We start from the raw sequence: 16,611 nt of genomic DNA, 5'->3' as shown, positions 1-16,611 counted from the left end.
CTAGAAACCACGAAGCACACTCTAAACTTCACAGCCACCCTTACATCAGTTTCCAGTTCACCTGTTAAAACTTTGCATTTGGAAAAAGGCAATCCGCTTGCTGTCAAAGATCACACACAATGAACATGAATGCTATAGTAATCATATTGCATATTTTCACTGATACTACAGGGTGAACTAATTCACACAAGCCCACCATATGTTGACTGATTCACAAAAACACATTGAAGAGCCTGAATGTCAATTTAAAACAAACAGCATACTGGTCTTTGATAGAAAATAATAAGTATTGAAATACAAGCCAGCTCGTTACATGGCCAAAGCTATGTTTCACCTACGTGCTATGCAGGGTTCCACATAGGAACAATGAACCCTACGTAACTAGTGCGTACCTCACGTGCAAAAAGCATTTGTCAGTCAATGTGACCGTTCATCCGATGCAAGAGAAGGCTATTCCACATTTATCCTAGTTTTGTTAAGACTTATGAATAAGCCATAAAAGTAGAATCAAAATAGAGTGTAATATACAAGAGAAACTCCAAACTGACTAGAAGAAAAAGTTAATGCCCTGGGATGAAACAAAACCAAGGAACAGGCATACTCAATTTTATAATTCCTCTCTAACAAAGTGCAAAGAACTGGTGCCATAGTCATCACACAACATCACCTGAAAAACTAGCAAGGAGTGCCAAGTCACAGACCAACTGCCGCATACAAACACAACAGATAAACACAATCTGAAAGGACACTTCTGCCCTCGTGCTCTGGTGCACTGCAGGAAAGCGACAAATGAAAAGTAGCAAACATTGATAACCATTCCTTTGGGCATTTCCCAGTGATTGCATTAAACAGTACAGCCTACCCTGCACTTGACTGCTACTTGCTCTTAATTTCAGGGGAGCCAGTCATCTAGATGTTGCAATACACAGACCTGGGAACTACACTACTACTAAATTAGTGTTTCGTGCTAGCTTACAACGAAATTCTGATATCTAAAGCGGAGCCCCAGCAGCCTGAGGACCATATCACTGATGCATTCAAGTATCCCATGGCGAACCTATGCTGAACAAATGTAAATAGCCTATGTGAGCCTCACTATACTCTGTGTCACTAGTTGCGTGCAGTACAGGCGAAGGCTATGCCAGGTGAGGGTGGAAAAGGCAAGCACTAGGAAGGTTGGAAAGGAGGAGTGAAACATCTCCAAACGTTCCTAGTGCTCTCACTTTCTCCCTTCACCCTTTATAGCCCTGCTCTCCCGTCCCACCTTCCTAGTGCTCAGCCTTTCTCTCTTTGCTTGGCACTGCCTTTGCCTGCACTGCACATAACAGGTGACACAGAGTATAGTCTGCTAAACACACCACATATGTAGAACCAACATTCAAAATGTTCACAGAATTCTAGACCAACTTACCTTCTCTGGATGCAGTCGCCTCACGGATCTTTTCAAAACGTTCAAAAACAATTAACCAAGTAACATAAGCTTTATTATTTCCGTTGCATACTGTGTTTTAGAAGATACGAGCATTTCCTCATAAAGAAGGGGTCTACACGCACGAGCCAAAACCGCTCAAATCAAATCCGACTACCCTATATTCCAGACAATAGTCCACACCCAGTGTATAATCTGCACCTATGGCATAGTCTGCAGCTGAAGCATAGTCCACAGATAACATATTTGAATACACAAAACAGCCTAAGAAATGCCCACTTTATGGGAGCGCAAAGAAGCTTGTATCATTCGGAATTCATTATGAACCTAATCTGTCATTCATAAAATCCGTCTATAGCTTTTACAAAAAATATGGCATACGGGAACCCATCTTCAGTCAAATTAGTTTGTATGAAACAATTTTTACTTTCAGTATAGGAGCTCCCAAAATGCTTGTAACCGTAAGACAAGCATATTTGACTCTGCTTCATGATACCATACATTCATTATATCTGTACTTCATCTCTGATCTCTGCTCATATAAAATCAGAATGAGTGTCATGTAGACATAGAGTCGTGTAATTCGTGCTGCATGACGCATGTTAAGGACTAGATTATTCTCCATTTCACCTTCCGACATACTAAAGCAGACGGTAAGAGCCATCAGAGCCAATACCCGGCCTGGAGCATGCCACCAAACCTTCTGCGGAGACACCGTGTAACCCTGCGGCCTCTAAACCTAAAATCAAATCTGACTCTTTTCGAGATCCATACTTATTCAATACTGCACACTTTTGCTACATTGTTTTCCACTACAGTAGACCCTCATTATTTCAAAATCCAGGATGCCACGAATTTTGCTTGAACTATCAGAAGTTTGAATTATCAGAAATTCATGTAAATATGATGCAAGGTAAAATTATGATTTGTTATATGGATGGCTATACATAACAAAGCAGATATTTGATGATTTCCTCTACAGAGGCTTACTAATCCTAAGCAGGTATGCCACACATGAAACATTGGTGAAGCGTATGAGATCAACTTATTCGTCCCTAAAATATGTTGTCTATTATGGACTGTTTAAACGGGACATGACACCTCAAAACAAAATCAAGTTTGTCCATTTACCATAAAAGTTGTCTATTGTGGACTATTAGCTCTGTTGAGCGCGCTTCTTACCGATCACCTCTGCACTGCGAAGAAGCAACACCTGCGGAAGCGAGCTTCGTGGGTGTTGCTTCTCCACAAGGCACCGGTGCTCGGAAAGAAGTGCGCTCAACGGGGCTCCAAAAACAAAAAATATGACTAGGGTTCTGCGTTTTCGGTTTCTATTTTTTCAAAATTCGGCGTACTTTTTTCGGTGTTTATTTTTAAATTCAATTTTCGGTTTTTTTCGGCGTATATTTATGCCCGCAAAAATTTATCGGCTTTTTTCGGTGAATATAAAATAAACACCAACGGACACCGGATCAGATGATCCTTGTACGTAGCTCTAATATTTGTGATCACTCAAAGAATAACGGCACGGATACATCGAAAAAGAAATGGACACTTCATTTGCAAATGTGTGCAACTGTAAAAGAAACGAGAAAAAAACGCAGAAGTACAAACAAGTCAGATATGAAGCCTATGCCCCAAAAACATGAAACCTCACCTTCTGTACATCAGGAATACGTGATCTCATTATAGTACACACAGACATGTACTTTCCCAGGTTCTCCTTCTTGATCCACACTATTTCTTTCCTGTTAATATATGACCCTGAGCTTCGAGAACGCCCTCTCAACGCTAACACTGGACGCTGGCAGGTTGAGGAGATGACGCGCTGCCTGAGCCAAAATCGCCGAAAGAGACACGGTGCGACGTTTTGAAGTACAACACAACATGCAGAGCTTGCATCCAGTAAGTCTTCCTCACAACGAGTTTGAAAACACGCTCGCCACGGCTCTGCGGTACGACTGAACGGTAAAAGTGACCTTTTACGGTTAAAACTGAATTTTAAGAAATGGATTCGACGAAATTTTGTCGGTCTTTATCGGTTTAAATCGAAACTGCCGAACCTAAAAACTGACCTTTTACGGTTAAAACCGAATTTCCGAAAATGGATTCGGCGTACTTTTATCGGTTTTTATCGGTTTAAACCGAAAACTCCGAACCCTAAATATGACTTACACGAAAATGACGTTTGAATTGTCTCATAAATACATTAAAAACCTTACGGAACAATCAAAATTTTAAAATTTGTTTGAATTACCGAGAAGTATTAATTATCCGAGTTTGAATTATCACGAGCCTACTTTATAGGGCGGTTCTACAAGACGCCTTTTCCCTTTGAGCAAGCAGTTTTCCACCACGTCGATGAACAGAGTCTGGCACTTTTGTCGTCTGTTTACATACACAGTTCACCAACATGGCTTAGTTATTGCTTCAAATAATGAAACACAGCGAGCAAGCGACAAGGAGACAAAGAAATAGAAGGACACAGGACTAGCGCCGACTTTCACAACTGACACGTTTAATGGAAAATAAAACACAAACAAACAGCGGTAAACAATTCAGTTGTGGTCTATCAACACATGTCGAGGAAGGGGGATTTCCTTCCAATGTAAATGACCTCATGTTTAGCTGACACATCAATCCTCCCTTCTTTCTTTCTTTTAATTGGGCAAGCTTTTACAATTTTTCTGGCACTCTTATTCCCGCCACTTACAATGACGGTGAATTTATCAAAGTCAAGGCGACACCCACAATCTGCACAGTGTAGTCAAAGGTGCTTCCTACTGTCGATTGCAGGGTTCAGTCATGCTCTCTCATTCTCCGGTTTACACACCTTCCAGTCTGGCCAATGTACACTCGTCCACAAGTCAGCAGAATCTTGTAGACAACATCTACTGTACAATCTGTATAATTTGTTTTACTGCACCCGTGGGTTATTGCCACTTTTTCTTGCAACTCTGGGGCACAGTTGTGCCAACTTTGATGGTGCTGAAAACACCATGGGTATGTCATACCAAGTACTATATGTTAATGTTTACGAGGCCTTACGGATGTATCGGGAAACCAGAGGTCTCCCCTTCAGCCTTTCTTTACGTACAAAGGGGCCACCCTTTACCTTCTTGAGTAAGGTTTCTGCTAGAGGCAACACAACACTCATTGAAAATCCTGCCGATTTTAGCCTCTCTACCTGCCTGCCAAAACTTACAGGCACTGAATGGTGGCACGTCGTAGCTAAAGCAGCCTCCAAGTACATAAAGAAAGGCTCAAGGAGAAACCACTGGTTTCCCCACAGCACTTGGGTAGGATGTACTCCTGGTGTTTTCGGCACCCTAAAAGTTGGCACAACTGTGCCCCAGAGTTGCAAACAAGAGTGGCAATAAGCACATGTGTACAGTAAAGCATAGAAAAAAAGTATACAGATTGTGCCGTCGGTGTTGTTTACAAGATTCAGCCGACTTGCAGACGAGAGTGCATTGGCCAGACAGGAAGGTCCATAAACCTGAGAATGAGAGAGCACGATCGGACCCTGCGATTAACAGAGGGAGGAACACCTTCCACTACACTGTGCAGATTGTGGGTGTCGCCCCGACTTTGATAATGTCACCATCATTGAAAGGGGTGGGTATCAGCGTGCAAGAGAAATTCTGGAAGCTTGCATCATCAAAAAAGAAAGGTATGACCAATGGGTCAGCCAAACATCGGTTTATTTACATTGAAAGGAGATTGCATTCCTTGACATCTGTTGATAAACCATGAATAAGTTGTTTACTGCTGTTTCAGTTTCTTTCTATTAACCCTATCAGTTGAAAGTCACCACTAGTCCTATGTCCATTTTCTTTGCGTCCTCGTCGTTGGCGTGCCGTGTTCCATTTTTCAAAGTATGCGCCGACTAGCTTGCATCGCCACCAAAATTTAGTTATTGCTGTTGTTTTTGGCGTTGGTGAAACACTGAAGCATGACCGAGCGAGTCCGTCGACGACAGAACTCTCCAAGTATGACCGGGGACACGTCTAGGATGCATAAATCCATGCTTATTCCAATTCGCTTCCTTTCAGAATCTACTGGGGCCTGCTGGGGCCTGTATGGCCGCCGATAGGTCGACTTCTCGATCACCGGCTCAACATAAGTTTGAATAAAGAGCGATATGTATGAACGTCGAAAGTCAGACAGTGCTCCTTTCGTCACCGACTGCTCCAGCAGACGCAATCGATCGCGACGCTAAAACAACCGACAGAGCTGGAAAACACTGCCCACGAACATAAAAAGACACCTAGCAAAATTTCACCAGCATGGCATCCGGCAAGGAGCCGGAAGTATGCCACGTGAAACCACTCAATAGCAGGGCCTCCCTACCCGTTGCGGCACCTCTTCATGTGCTGCGTCAGCGATGACCTCGACCTGAACCTGAGCGGACAGAAGTCGCACTTGTGCGGGCGTTCGCCCGTGTGCCGCCGAGTGTGCTCCACCAACGTGAACTTGCGGGCAAACGACATGGTGCACAGGTGGCACTTGAACGGCCGCTCGCCGGTGTGTGTGCGGTTGTGGTCCATCAGGTGGTGCTTGTACATGAACGTCTTGGGGCAGAAGCGGCACTCAAAGCAGCGCCCGCCCGGAAGCGCCATGCACGGCCGCACGGTCCTCCGCCCGATTGGCCGCTTGTTCACGCCGAACACGGTCCTGAACACGTAACCGCCGACGTGATCGGGCTGGAGATCGGGCACGCACGAGCGGCGTTGGACGGCGTCTGCAACAAACGTGCGGCATTCGGTTATCCGGCGGTGCCATGAATTTGTTTTCGTTGAGCTCCGCGTTGGTACCACACAGGGAGCGACAAGCTAAAAGCTTGTTCTCATGTACAGGGTGTCCCACCCCCCAAAAAAGATTTTTTTTTTTTTACCGTCGAAATGAACTGCTTTACACTGAACGCTCATTCTCGGTCAAAATGTAGCACTGGCAGTTTTCTGTTCAAAACTAACCGTTATCTTATTAAAAAGTTAGTGATTTTCTTCAATTTTCAATGGGAAAATGGCGACTGACAGAGCCCCCCATTACATGAAGATGAATGGCACCAGTTACCAAGAATGGGCCTCATTTACCCATTAAAATGTCCAGAAAATAACATAACTTTTGAACAAGGTAACGGTTCATTCTGAAACTTTGGCATCTGGTCCAGACTGCTAGCGCTTCATATGGTCGGAGCATGAACACTTGGCAATGCATGCTTCATTTTTGTGGCGAAATAAAAACCCGTTACTTTTTTGGGGAAAGACACGCCGTACACCACAGTGCTACCTCAGTGCCAGTGGCGCAGCCAGGTACCATTGTCGGGGGGATTTTCATGATTGGGGCAGGGGGTGGTTGCTTTGTATCATTTTCGCGTATAGTAGTAGATGTACTGTATGATACACGGGTACAAACACAACCGTCCCAAACCCCCCCAGCTGGCTGGAATAATTCGGTGGTCATTCAATATTTCTCTTCGTTTACTCAAAAAAATAAGTTAGGATTTTGGGGTGGGGGAGGGGGGGGTTTGACTTCCCCAGACCACCTTTCTGCCTATGCCACTGCTGTACGTCAGCACTGCAAACAGCACCGATTTTGTTGATGCAGCACTGACTTTGCACCATATTAGTCATACAGCACTGCATCAGTGCCAAGTTACGTTCTGCATCAACTCTGTTCATCGCATTGAATCAGCACTGGGATGCATGTGAACCAGCCTTTGTCCTTCCCACTTTCCGCTAAGGAGCAAACTGACAACTGTTGCGAATGAACAAACTACAATCGACAGAAAGTTAGGTTAAAGGGGCAGTGCAACAATATTCGCTTGGAATGTTTTTACTTTACAAAAGGTTACTGACACTAGTGACACCCAAGTACACTCGCATGCAATGCCATTGACCAAGAAACTTCTTTGTTACAGTGTCATTTCAAGAATAAAAACAAGCGTTTTCTTTCAATCTCTCCTTCGCAATACTTGACGACGCAGCTGGAGGATAGCCGTATCGCCCAGTGATGATATTTGAATGCGGCTCATAGACTGGACCTGAGCATCGCATGAGACCTCGATTTAAGCTCGTGATAATCAATAGCTTCACAAGCATTCAGGTAGTGGCCAGTTTCCTATCGCTGTAATGACAACAATAGCTGAACCATAACAATGTCTGGAACTCAGCACAAACCATGTCCTTTGACAACCCCAGCACATGGCTATGATTAGGCGGCATATAATCGGCTCCAAACCATGTGGCCACTTGTTCCAGCTGCGAGTGGAGGGGTAAATGCTGCTTTTCTTTAATTTTCTCTGCAGCTTCTATTGCGTGTGGTGAAAAACGAATGTGTGCTTCATATGTCATTAACATCAGGGATTCATACTAAGCAGTATTTTCGCAAACTATAAATATTGTTGCATCGCCCTTTTAAGTGTGCCCATACACAAGGTTAGCCGACGGTTACTAAAAAAATTCTTTGATTGAGGCAACTTAAATATTCAGTTTTGTGTAGACAAAACTTGTGGACTAAGTTAAGAATGTGAGAAGAGAAAGTGGTCTTTACAAAGAACATGAAAGTAGCGAATGACAAGAGTTTCTTACAACCGAGAACCCTATGCGTCAGGAACTGAACCTGAAGCAGCCACCTATGAAAGAAATGAAGGAGTGGGGGGAAATCTGAATATATCCCTAGTCAAAGTAATTTGGGGATATGGGTTCCTGTATGTTTAACTTCAGAGAAACCATGGCATACATGTCGGTCAAAAAGCTAGTCAACCCGATTTTTCATTACATGAATATGGTGTCTCCACAGTATAGTAAACTACCTATACTGTAGTAAATGCAATAAGTATAAGCTACAACATAATATGGTACACATAATGCAGAGCAGTATACATAGAAAATGATAAAATTTATGAATTCATAGAGTAAACATATGGGTCAAAGTCCTGTTGAACAAACTAAGTGTAGGACAAGCAATAATAATGTTGCGTGTATGTTCATACAGTCTGAAGTTAAGTCTGCCTCAACGGCGACTTGTCTCCAAGCTGTAGATGAGCAATTTAGTGAGTGCAGTACAACCGCTAGTTTGGGGTCTGTAATGTGCACCATGCAGTAGTGATGCATGACCGCACGCCGGTACTATGCTATTCCAGATCGAAACGGGCAGGGGTGGAGATTGAACCAAGGATCCTATGTTCTGCAGCGTGAGCTTCTGCTCCACGTGCTCCGAGCTGGTGTGCGCTAGGCCACTTGGCCACCGATCCCTCGGTGTAGGACAAGCAAATGGTTGAGACTGCATCTTTTTCTTGGCCCATGTCGAAAGCCACTTAAGTCCCACGTTTTAACAAATTTTTTTCTGGCAGTCTGGAAATATTTTGTCAACATTTCTTTCATAAAAATCACCTAAAAAACAATTTATGAAGAAACATGTATAAAAAGAATATCTGCTAAACAATCTATCAGTCCCTCTGTCCCACCAGCAATGTTAAAAATTAAAATGGAATTTAAGGAGACACCTTGGGCACAAAGAGTAGTTCAGAAACATCTGTCACAGGTACAACATGCGAAAAAGTGGCCAATGAAACAACCGGTGATGAAGCGTAACAGCACTAAACCATCTTCCAACATAGAATTACTGCGCTATAGTACATACCACGGAGTAAACAGAAAATAAATATGAAAGTGCTTGACCATATCAATATCACAGAATAGAACTCCTACCGGATCACGTATCATGAAAGCCTCGGTAACAACCTTGCTTGAGACGACCCACATGTTAAAAAGACTTCAATTGGCGCAGTGCTCATCACGTGTAATCCTATGAAATGCTCTAAGAAACAAGATGGCCGATTCCAGGTGACTTCAATGCTGCTTCTGGAGATTCAACTCTGAAGGTCCGCACAATGCCTATTCTCCGAAGATCTGCAGGAGGACCTTGCCACGGCTTATTGTGGGCCTCACTGTAAATGTTTGTAAGAATGTTGAAACTCGTATACCTCAAACCTGAAAAATAAAACGAATTGCATAAGTTTGAAAGCTCTTTGCAATGTACATTGCACCAAGGTCAATCATAAGTCAACAAAAACGATCTGTTCCAAGACAAATACAAATCCTAGTCACCAAATAAGCTACGCTTCAGAATAACAACACTTCAGCTGCTAAGTGAGTAGTGCCTTTCGCCAGGGCCGTAACCAGGGGGGGGGGGTTAGGGGGTTCTGACCCCCCCCCCCCCCCCCCCCCCCCCCGAAATTTTTTTCTGGGTACGGCCCTGGTCGGTGCACTGGCAGCCAGCCGATTTTAATCTCCACCTCTGCGCACGCGCAGTGGCGCCGGTTGGCTACCGGGTACCAAACCGGGACCGGTTCTCCGGTTTGCTGTAACTCCATTATATGCCACCGATGCACATGATTCATAGGCGAAAATAAGACAATAGACACTTTCAAAATGGCCGCCGTTGTCCCCAAAAACGCCCCCCCCCCCCGAAATGTTTTTCTGGGTACGGCCCTGCCTTTTGCTACTTCCTAGAACAGTCTGTCAAAGTATCATTACCTGAAAGATGGTGCATTAAACCATACACAAAGCCAGACTTGTGGCCAAATCGCATACTTATTGAATGTGATAGTCTTTGACCAATCGTGCCAGCCCAATTAATCTTCCTGGCCCTCCTGCCTGAGATGCCAAACTAGAATTCTATAGAATAGATTCTATAGATTTCTATAGAAATATAGAAAGAAACAGTCAGCAAAACACACAAAACAAAGAGGAAACAAAGAGGAAAGCATAAATGCATTAAAATCAGGAAAGCCTGCACTCACACACAATAGAAAAATATATATGGCAGTCAGAAAAAACAAGAAATTTAGGAAAAAATAGCAGTGCCCACCCCCTCGAATCGTATCCAGAACGGGCGGCCATCTGATTTGGTGCTAACAATATGCCGCCAAAGTTCATCACTGCCACGAGCTGAAGTTGGCAAAGCAGAAGCGCTTAGAGCTCGGCTAGTCTCATCGTCACAGCAACTGGACACGAGCCGCTACCCAGACGTTCGCCGAGCCATTGATTGTCACAAGCCTAAGTCCAGTGCTCATTCAGTGCTCCTGTCCAATCCTTGAATCGCGTTAGACTATCGTCGCCAAGCGGGAATTCCCTCGGCTATGTCAACGCTGCAATTCCCCTCGAGTACATCATAAGGTTTTGCAAACGAAACTGAAAGAAAAGCTCCGCTTTCATCGTCGAAATCGCACCGCGATAAGGAAGGTTTTTGGACCACTGGTGCTGGCTGAGAGTATACTTGGGTCTCACTAGTGCGAATAGGCTTGAGAAAAGTAAAAAAATATTCCTACCTCATGCACTGCCCATTTCGCTTTCCCACGAATGGTACCAACATTAGTAGAATCTATAGCAGACAAAAACAGAGCCGATTTGTTTGTTTCATCTAACTCTAAGAAAAAAATCTTGAAGATGGCTGAAGGCACTTAAATGATTAATTTTATGTTGCTGTCGAGAAACTTGAGTTCCTTCCAGCGGAATTTGTCTTGTAAGTGTAGCTTTTATGGGACACTGCAAGTAAATATGTCAGAGGTAGGCGGTTATTGTTCCAAACTTGCTTAGGGTGTAGGTACCGGTCAGTCTCGTGGTGAAGACAACAAGAAGGAACAGAAAAGCTGAAGGAACTGAACTCTGCCCTCCCTTCCCTTTTCGTTTTTCCCCCCACTCCTGCCTGGGCCCTAATGGGGGCCTGCAGTACAGTCTAAGCTCGTTATAACAGACCTTGATTTTGACCAAGATTTTGGTCTGTTGTAAGTGGAGTATGTTGTATGCAGATATGAAGTTGAGTCAATAGAATGTAGAGGAAAACCAACTTAACTTCACAAATCGGTATGTTATATCCAAATGTCTGTTGTAACCAGGTCTGTTGTAATGAGCGTAGACTGTATTGTGAAATAAATAAAATAATAAAGATTATGTTCAAGTGCAAAACAGTTGGAGAAAAGAAAGATGAAACTAAAATGCATCTTGTATGAAGAAGTCACCAGAAAGCTGGCTTTCCCCTCGCTTCTACGTAATATTCGGGAGTAAAATAAATTGTGTGTGACATCACATGAGCAAAGTCAATAAAGGTGCATTCAGAAGGGGTCACGATTATCACTGCATCCAAAATTTCTAAACTTTTTACTGACTATGGGGAAAATGCCTGTCTTGTGTGGCTTTCCATTATGCTCATTTCCTGGAGAAACCATTAGCTTTATAATATGATGCTGTATATAGAAATGAAGCTAAATAAATGAGCTTTTGAATGATACAGACATCAAAGCAGAGACTTGAATCATAATGCAATATATAATTCATCAAACACAATTGTTTTCCGAAAATCGGTACAAATTGGGTAAAGATTTTGTCACGCGCATCTGCGGCCGAACAGTTATCGTACTTGGCTCCCACGAAAAGTGCCGAGGTATGATTCCTGGGAGCAGACAGACATTTTTGTTATTTCTCTAAATGTCTCATTCCGGTAAATTTGAGAACCCTGACGCTTGTTCAAGGTCCGAATGCTCTACGCGCCGAACCTTCTACGCTGATTGGTCCAGAAGCCCACATGTGTACATAACGGGCTCCGCGTGGCAAGCCGGATTCAGTCTCACTTGCGCGCTCAATCCTGCTGTTATGCCACCATCGACGCCTGCGAAGCTTCGGCGAAGGCCGCCACAGCAGCAGAGCACCTATCCGCCCATTGTCGTATGTCAGTGTGTACCAGAGTTTTCTAGCCTAAACATCCTAGCAAGAAAACGCCACAAGTTTGCTTGAGAAGTCCTGGAGGCCCTCGCTATTGACGCAAAGGTGGACAATTGTATGAGTGCGCCTTCCATCGCGCTACACCACAAGGAAGTTTTGTATCTTAGAGGGGCCGCACCCATGGCAGACAAATGAAAGACGAGGAAGGTGCTCGGTTATAGGACTAGAAGAAAAGGAAGAAGTTCCTCAATTAAATGAAATGCAATTTAGATGTAGATAAAGAAAAAGAGAAAGTGAAACTCAATATAGATGAACAAAAAGATTATGTATTACACAGTAGCTAGTCCAGCGATGTGTATGCCTTTCTGTCTCTCTCTAATCCTTCTTTCATGTTGAGCTGGCACTATATATAGCAATGAATCAACCAGCTCAGCTTCAGGCCCATCACATCCTAGTCTTCTATTTCGTTTTGGTCACAAGTTTGCCACAATCAATGTTTAGCTTTCTTCAGTCATTCGTCACCTCATCAATTGTCATTCGTGACAATATGGCTTATCTCAAAAGAAAAAGTGCCAAAACGATTTTTAATATGCAAAATCTTTTTCATTTTAACAACATAAGCACTGCAAAATCTACAGTTCTAGCTCTAAAAATATTTTGAACTACCACTAAACTAGTCAAGTTTCTCAATGTAGTGAAGCACAGGTGATCAGAATTATAGAAGGGTATGCACTTGGGCTAGTTGGTGATCCATGTTTTTGAGGGTAAAAGTGCTAAAAACAACGAACAAGTAAAAGAAAAAGAAACGAACAACACAGATTGCTTTGTGTTCTTCGTTTCCTTTACTTGTCCGTTGTTTTTAGAGCTTTTACCCTCAAAAACATGACCAGAATTAAAATACGATTATCTAGCTGGCTTCATCATCAGGCCTACTGCTGCCATCCAAAAAATTAATCGAGGATTTGCCACTCTTGCAAGCACATGACGGGCGTATAGAAGCGGGGGCTATGGCGGTCTATAATGACGACGTGCCATCAGTTTCATGCCTAGATTAAAAATTGTTGTCATGCAGAAAGAGGAAGAGAAACACAAAAAACCCAAACTGTAGACTTCCAACTACCTACGAGATAGTGCAGCAAGCATGAGAACTCCGCGGGAGTTATGAAATGGGCCGTTATGCCCGTCGATCATGGTTGATCGACATTTTTTGGGCACGGTCAGGTGAGAGAGTTGCTGAAAAAGAAAACAAAAGATGTTTTTATACGATACGATTATGGTTTTGCATTTTCGGTGTTCATTTTTCTTCAAATTTGGGGGTGTTGTTTAGGGGTTTATTTTTATCCTACAGATTCTGTGCTTTTCAACATTAATTATTGGCGTCCGACAAGAAAATTGGGGACAATCGGGGTTTATATCGAAGAAAATGGTGCACGGACGTATATTTTCCCAACCTTCGAGGAAAATACGCGTGGCCGGGATATACTTGGAAAGCATCTCCATAACGATAATAAAAGAAACCAAAGTAATGTGTTTGGTTCCGAAGAAAACAGCAGCTTCGAGGGTGGTTCGTCAGGGGTTGTGTTCCGGGTGAACTGGAAACAAAGCCGTAGATCAAAAGTTCTTCCCGTGGAGTTCGAGTTTTTCTTCTTCAAGGACATCTCGAATTCAAGGTTTATTGCTTTTCCCAGATTTTGATTAAACCGACTCGGGGGTTAATTTTTGGGGTCTAACGGTATTCACCGAAAACATGGAACCCTAGATATGATATTCTTATCTTTGGAATAGACATTGCACCACAACATGAACATCTCTGTATGGCGTCACAAGTGAGATGCTGCAACACAGGTTTACTACACAAATGTCTGTAATATGCATTTCAAATGTATACAATGGTGCACTCTACACTCATGAACCAAAGGCTCTGAATCAAGAAGGGAACTCCCTCTACCTAATGCTGCATGCCCATCACTATAAGTATGGTACCTGGGATGCATCTCGGACCGGTGTGTTCACCTTCCTATCTCTCCCATGCATCCCAAGTGGTCTCGATGTGGCAACAAGTGCTGCTGCAGGAGCTGGACTTGGAGATCAGTGAGCTGAACTGTCTGTCATGCTGTAAGACATTGCAAACCTGGTGGATGGTCATACAAGTTCCAGCAAGAAAAGCGAGCAAAGGCAAGTGTCGCTGTCATGACGGCGTCCTAACTCGTCTGTGCTGAAGCTTTCGTGCATTAATTTTAAACAAAGCGCGCCGATGGATATTGCTTTCTCTACGTGACGTCGGAGAAATGGTGCGTTAGCGTTGGGCAATGTTACTAGATTAGCTCAGTTAGGGAACTGCCTATGGACGCTATTTGCACAGGCAGTACCCGATTTTATATTTTCGTCACCGACGGATGTTCATCGGTGTTTTTCGGTAAAAACCGGAAAATACACACCCTTAAAATAACCAATTACCGGTGTTTTTCGGTTTTAACCGATTTTGTATTTTCGTCACCGACGGATGTTTATCGGTGTTTTTCGGTTAAAACCGGAAAGTACACACCCTACCTATAAAGCAAGAAGTCCCGGCAGCTCAAGTGAGCGATATACTCAACTGGTCATAAACAAGCTGCGCTGACGCGTCGAAATGCGGTGCAATGACACAACCGGTATCTCCAGTTTTGGAATGTGTAGCAGACGCAAGTCATCCGCGAGCGCTATCTCTGAGGCGGTACCACGCGCCAGATTCCGAGTTAGGCGCCTCGTCACAGAAGAGCGGGAAAACACACATGTTTGCAGGCACAGTAGGACGCGCATGCGCTTTTGTGTGATCTCGAAACCAGGCGACCCGCCGGCAGATGGCAGAGCAATGCGTTTCAGTCGCAGCTCGCGCGTCCTGGAGACTTTTGTCCCCGACTGTACAATCTAGATGGCACTTCAAATGGCGGGAGGCGGAGTGAAGGGAGGGGGAGGGGATACCCCCTTTTCTGCGGGAGTTCCAAAACTGACCTAATCTAGTAACGTTGGCACTGGGTGGCGTAGGGACGTTATTCCTCCCCTGCAGCTTTTAACACTGAAATAGGCTCTAGAAAAATCTCAAGAAAATGTTGACACGGGCGACGTGGAAGTTTTGTTTGTGGTCGCAGAGATGACCACTGATAGGGCAAATGGATCGATACTTATACGGCGATGCGTCACACTCGGCTTGCCGTTTACTGTGGTTGTGGATTTTGAAACTCTCATGTAATTTAAATTTCTAAATCTTAGAGATAAACGTGTGAAGAAAGAAAATATTATTCGCTGCACACTGCATGAAGTGTGTGCAATGACACAACCCAAACCACAGGTAATATTTAGAGTAGAGCAATGTTAAATGTCCAGAACAGCAGCTCACCGTAAGGTCGATTCCCTCACTCCGACAGCCGTTAAGCTTTCAAGCAGAAAGGGAGGAAATATTCTACGAGTATTCTCAGAAAGTAGCACATGCTTGGTGGCTGTAGTCTTCGGGGAAATTATGATGACAACGAACTAACCTACGAAGTAAACTATCAAGCAACGACCAAACGACGACAGACGGCAGAACTGGCAGAATCGGCAGTCGGTTTGCTTGCTTGGATATTTGGATTGGATTCTGTTGGTTTCTTGAGGCCTAAACAACAGCAAGAGATTTGGGCAGTTTGGTGTGGGCCTTATTTGCCTTTGTAATAGTTTAGTTATTACGCACCTCTCTTTTAAATAAAATATAGTATGAGCGTAGTTTAATTTGTCATTTATTTAAAACGCATTCACCAAACGTGATTTTTGGAGTTTCAGTTTCGGTTACGGCCGCGTCAGCCAGTTTTGAGCGCTCACGTTGTGATGCTTGCAAAAATATGAAAAGTAAACTTAATAATCATCATGGAAGAATAATTTATTTTATTTTCTAGTACTCCCGCTTGAAGGTTGCTTATTATAGTAGAAATTATTTTTTTTTCTTATTCCACCGATTGCTTTCAAATGCATTGCCACCAATAAAGCTTCCCATGCGCGCGGATAGTGCTGAATGCTAAAATGCAAACGGTGACCGTCGGTAAATAAAAAATAAATAAATAAATAAAACTGTCTCGTCTTGCGATGCTCGGCGCTTGCAAATCAACAAGGTCGCTACGATGTATACCAAGAACCAGGACGACAATTCGCCTAAGTGGTCGTGTCCTTCGCCATCCAGAGAGGGCTTCGGGGAATATGTTGCTTTCGCTTAATGTCACAGCGGATACTCTCACACACACTCCTGTTTAGAAGTCAAATCAAATTTCGTCAAATGTTGACAGAGCGGAGATTATTCGAACATTTATCATTTTTCCGCGCAATCACAAAGCCAGAGAAGCGACAATATGACAACTCAAATGTATGTTGTTCTTTTTTATAAAAAAAATTCACAACAAGGATGTGTTACATTAAACCGCACACTCGCCTATTCAGGGAGTGGCGCAT

General features: G+C 43.5%; 1 protein-coding gene across 3 annotated transcripts; it reads right to left on the bottom strand.

The window, feature by feature from the left end:
• Nucleotides 1-5,256: 5,256 nt before the first annotated feature.
• LOC121048149 (zinc finger protein 316-like) lies at nucleotides 5,257-15,771 on the bottom strand. 3 transcript variants are annotated; one of them, XM_042286634.1, is made up of 6 exons: nucleotides 15,533-15,771; nucleotides 14,140-14,269; nucleotides 13,281-13,389; nucleotides 9,420-9,426; nucleotides 8,023-8,066; nucleotides 5,257-6,173 (listed from the first exon to the last, which is right to left on the bottom strand). In XM_042286634.1, the coding sequence occupies exons 2-6, from the start codon at nucleotides 14,188-14,190 to the stop codon at nucleotides 5,779-5,781; spliced, it is 606 nt and encodes a 201-aa protein (XP_042142568.1). In that variant the 5' UTR covers nucleotides 14,191-14,269; nucleotides 15,533-15,771; the 3' UTR covers nucleotides 5,257-5,778. The 3 variants fall into 3 exon arrangements, with proteins under 3 accessions (XP_042142568.1, XP_042142569.1, XP_042142570.1); XM_042286635.1 differs by having other exon boundaries at nucleotides 14,140-14,287; nucleotides 15,533-15,747; XM_042286636.1 differs by lacking the exons at nucleotides 8,023-8,066; nucleotides 9,420-9,426 and having other exon boundaries at nucleotides 15,533-15,723.
• Between the last annotated feature and the right edge of the window lie 840 nt (nucleotides 15,772-16,611).

This window comes from Ixodes scapularis, unplaced genomic scaffold (assembly GCF_016920785.2).
Source record: "Ixodes scapularis isolate PalLabHiFi unplaced genomic scaffold, ASM1692078v2 PGA_scaffold8__174_contigs__length_109621045, whole genome shotgun sequence".
Classification (NCBI taxonomy): domain Eukaryota; kingdom Metazoa; phylum Arthropoda; class Arachnida; order Ixodida; family Ixodidae; genus Ixodes; species Ixodes scapularis.
The sequence above is the reverse complement of the archived record's forward strand: the minus strand, read 5'-3'. Positions and strand labels throughout refer to the sequence as shown.

Excerpts from the sequence above, each read along its gene's own strand:
- LOC121048149 (XM_042286634.1), bottom strand. The coding sequence starts at position 14,190 with ATGCATGGGAGAGATAGGAAGGTGAACACACCGGTCCGAGATGCATCC. Across the intron at positions 13,390-14,139 it reads CGGTCCGAGATGCATCCCAG|CAACTCTCTCACCTGACCGT; the intron begins GTACCATACTTA and ends TTTCTTTTTCAG. Across the intron at positions 6,174-8,022 it reads GACGCATAGGGTTCTCGGTT|ACGCCGTCCAACGCCGCTCG; the intron begins GTAAGAAACTCT and ends CGTTTGTTGCAG.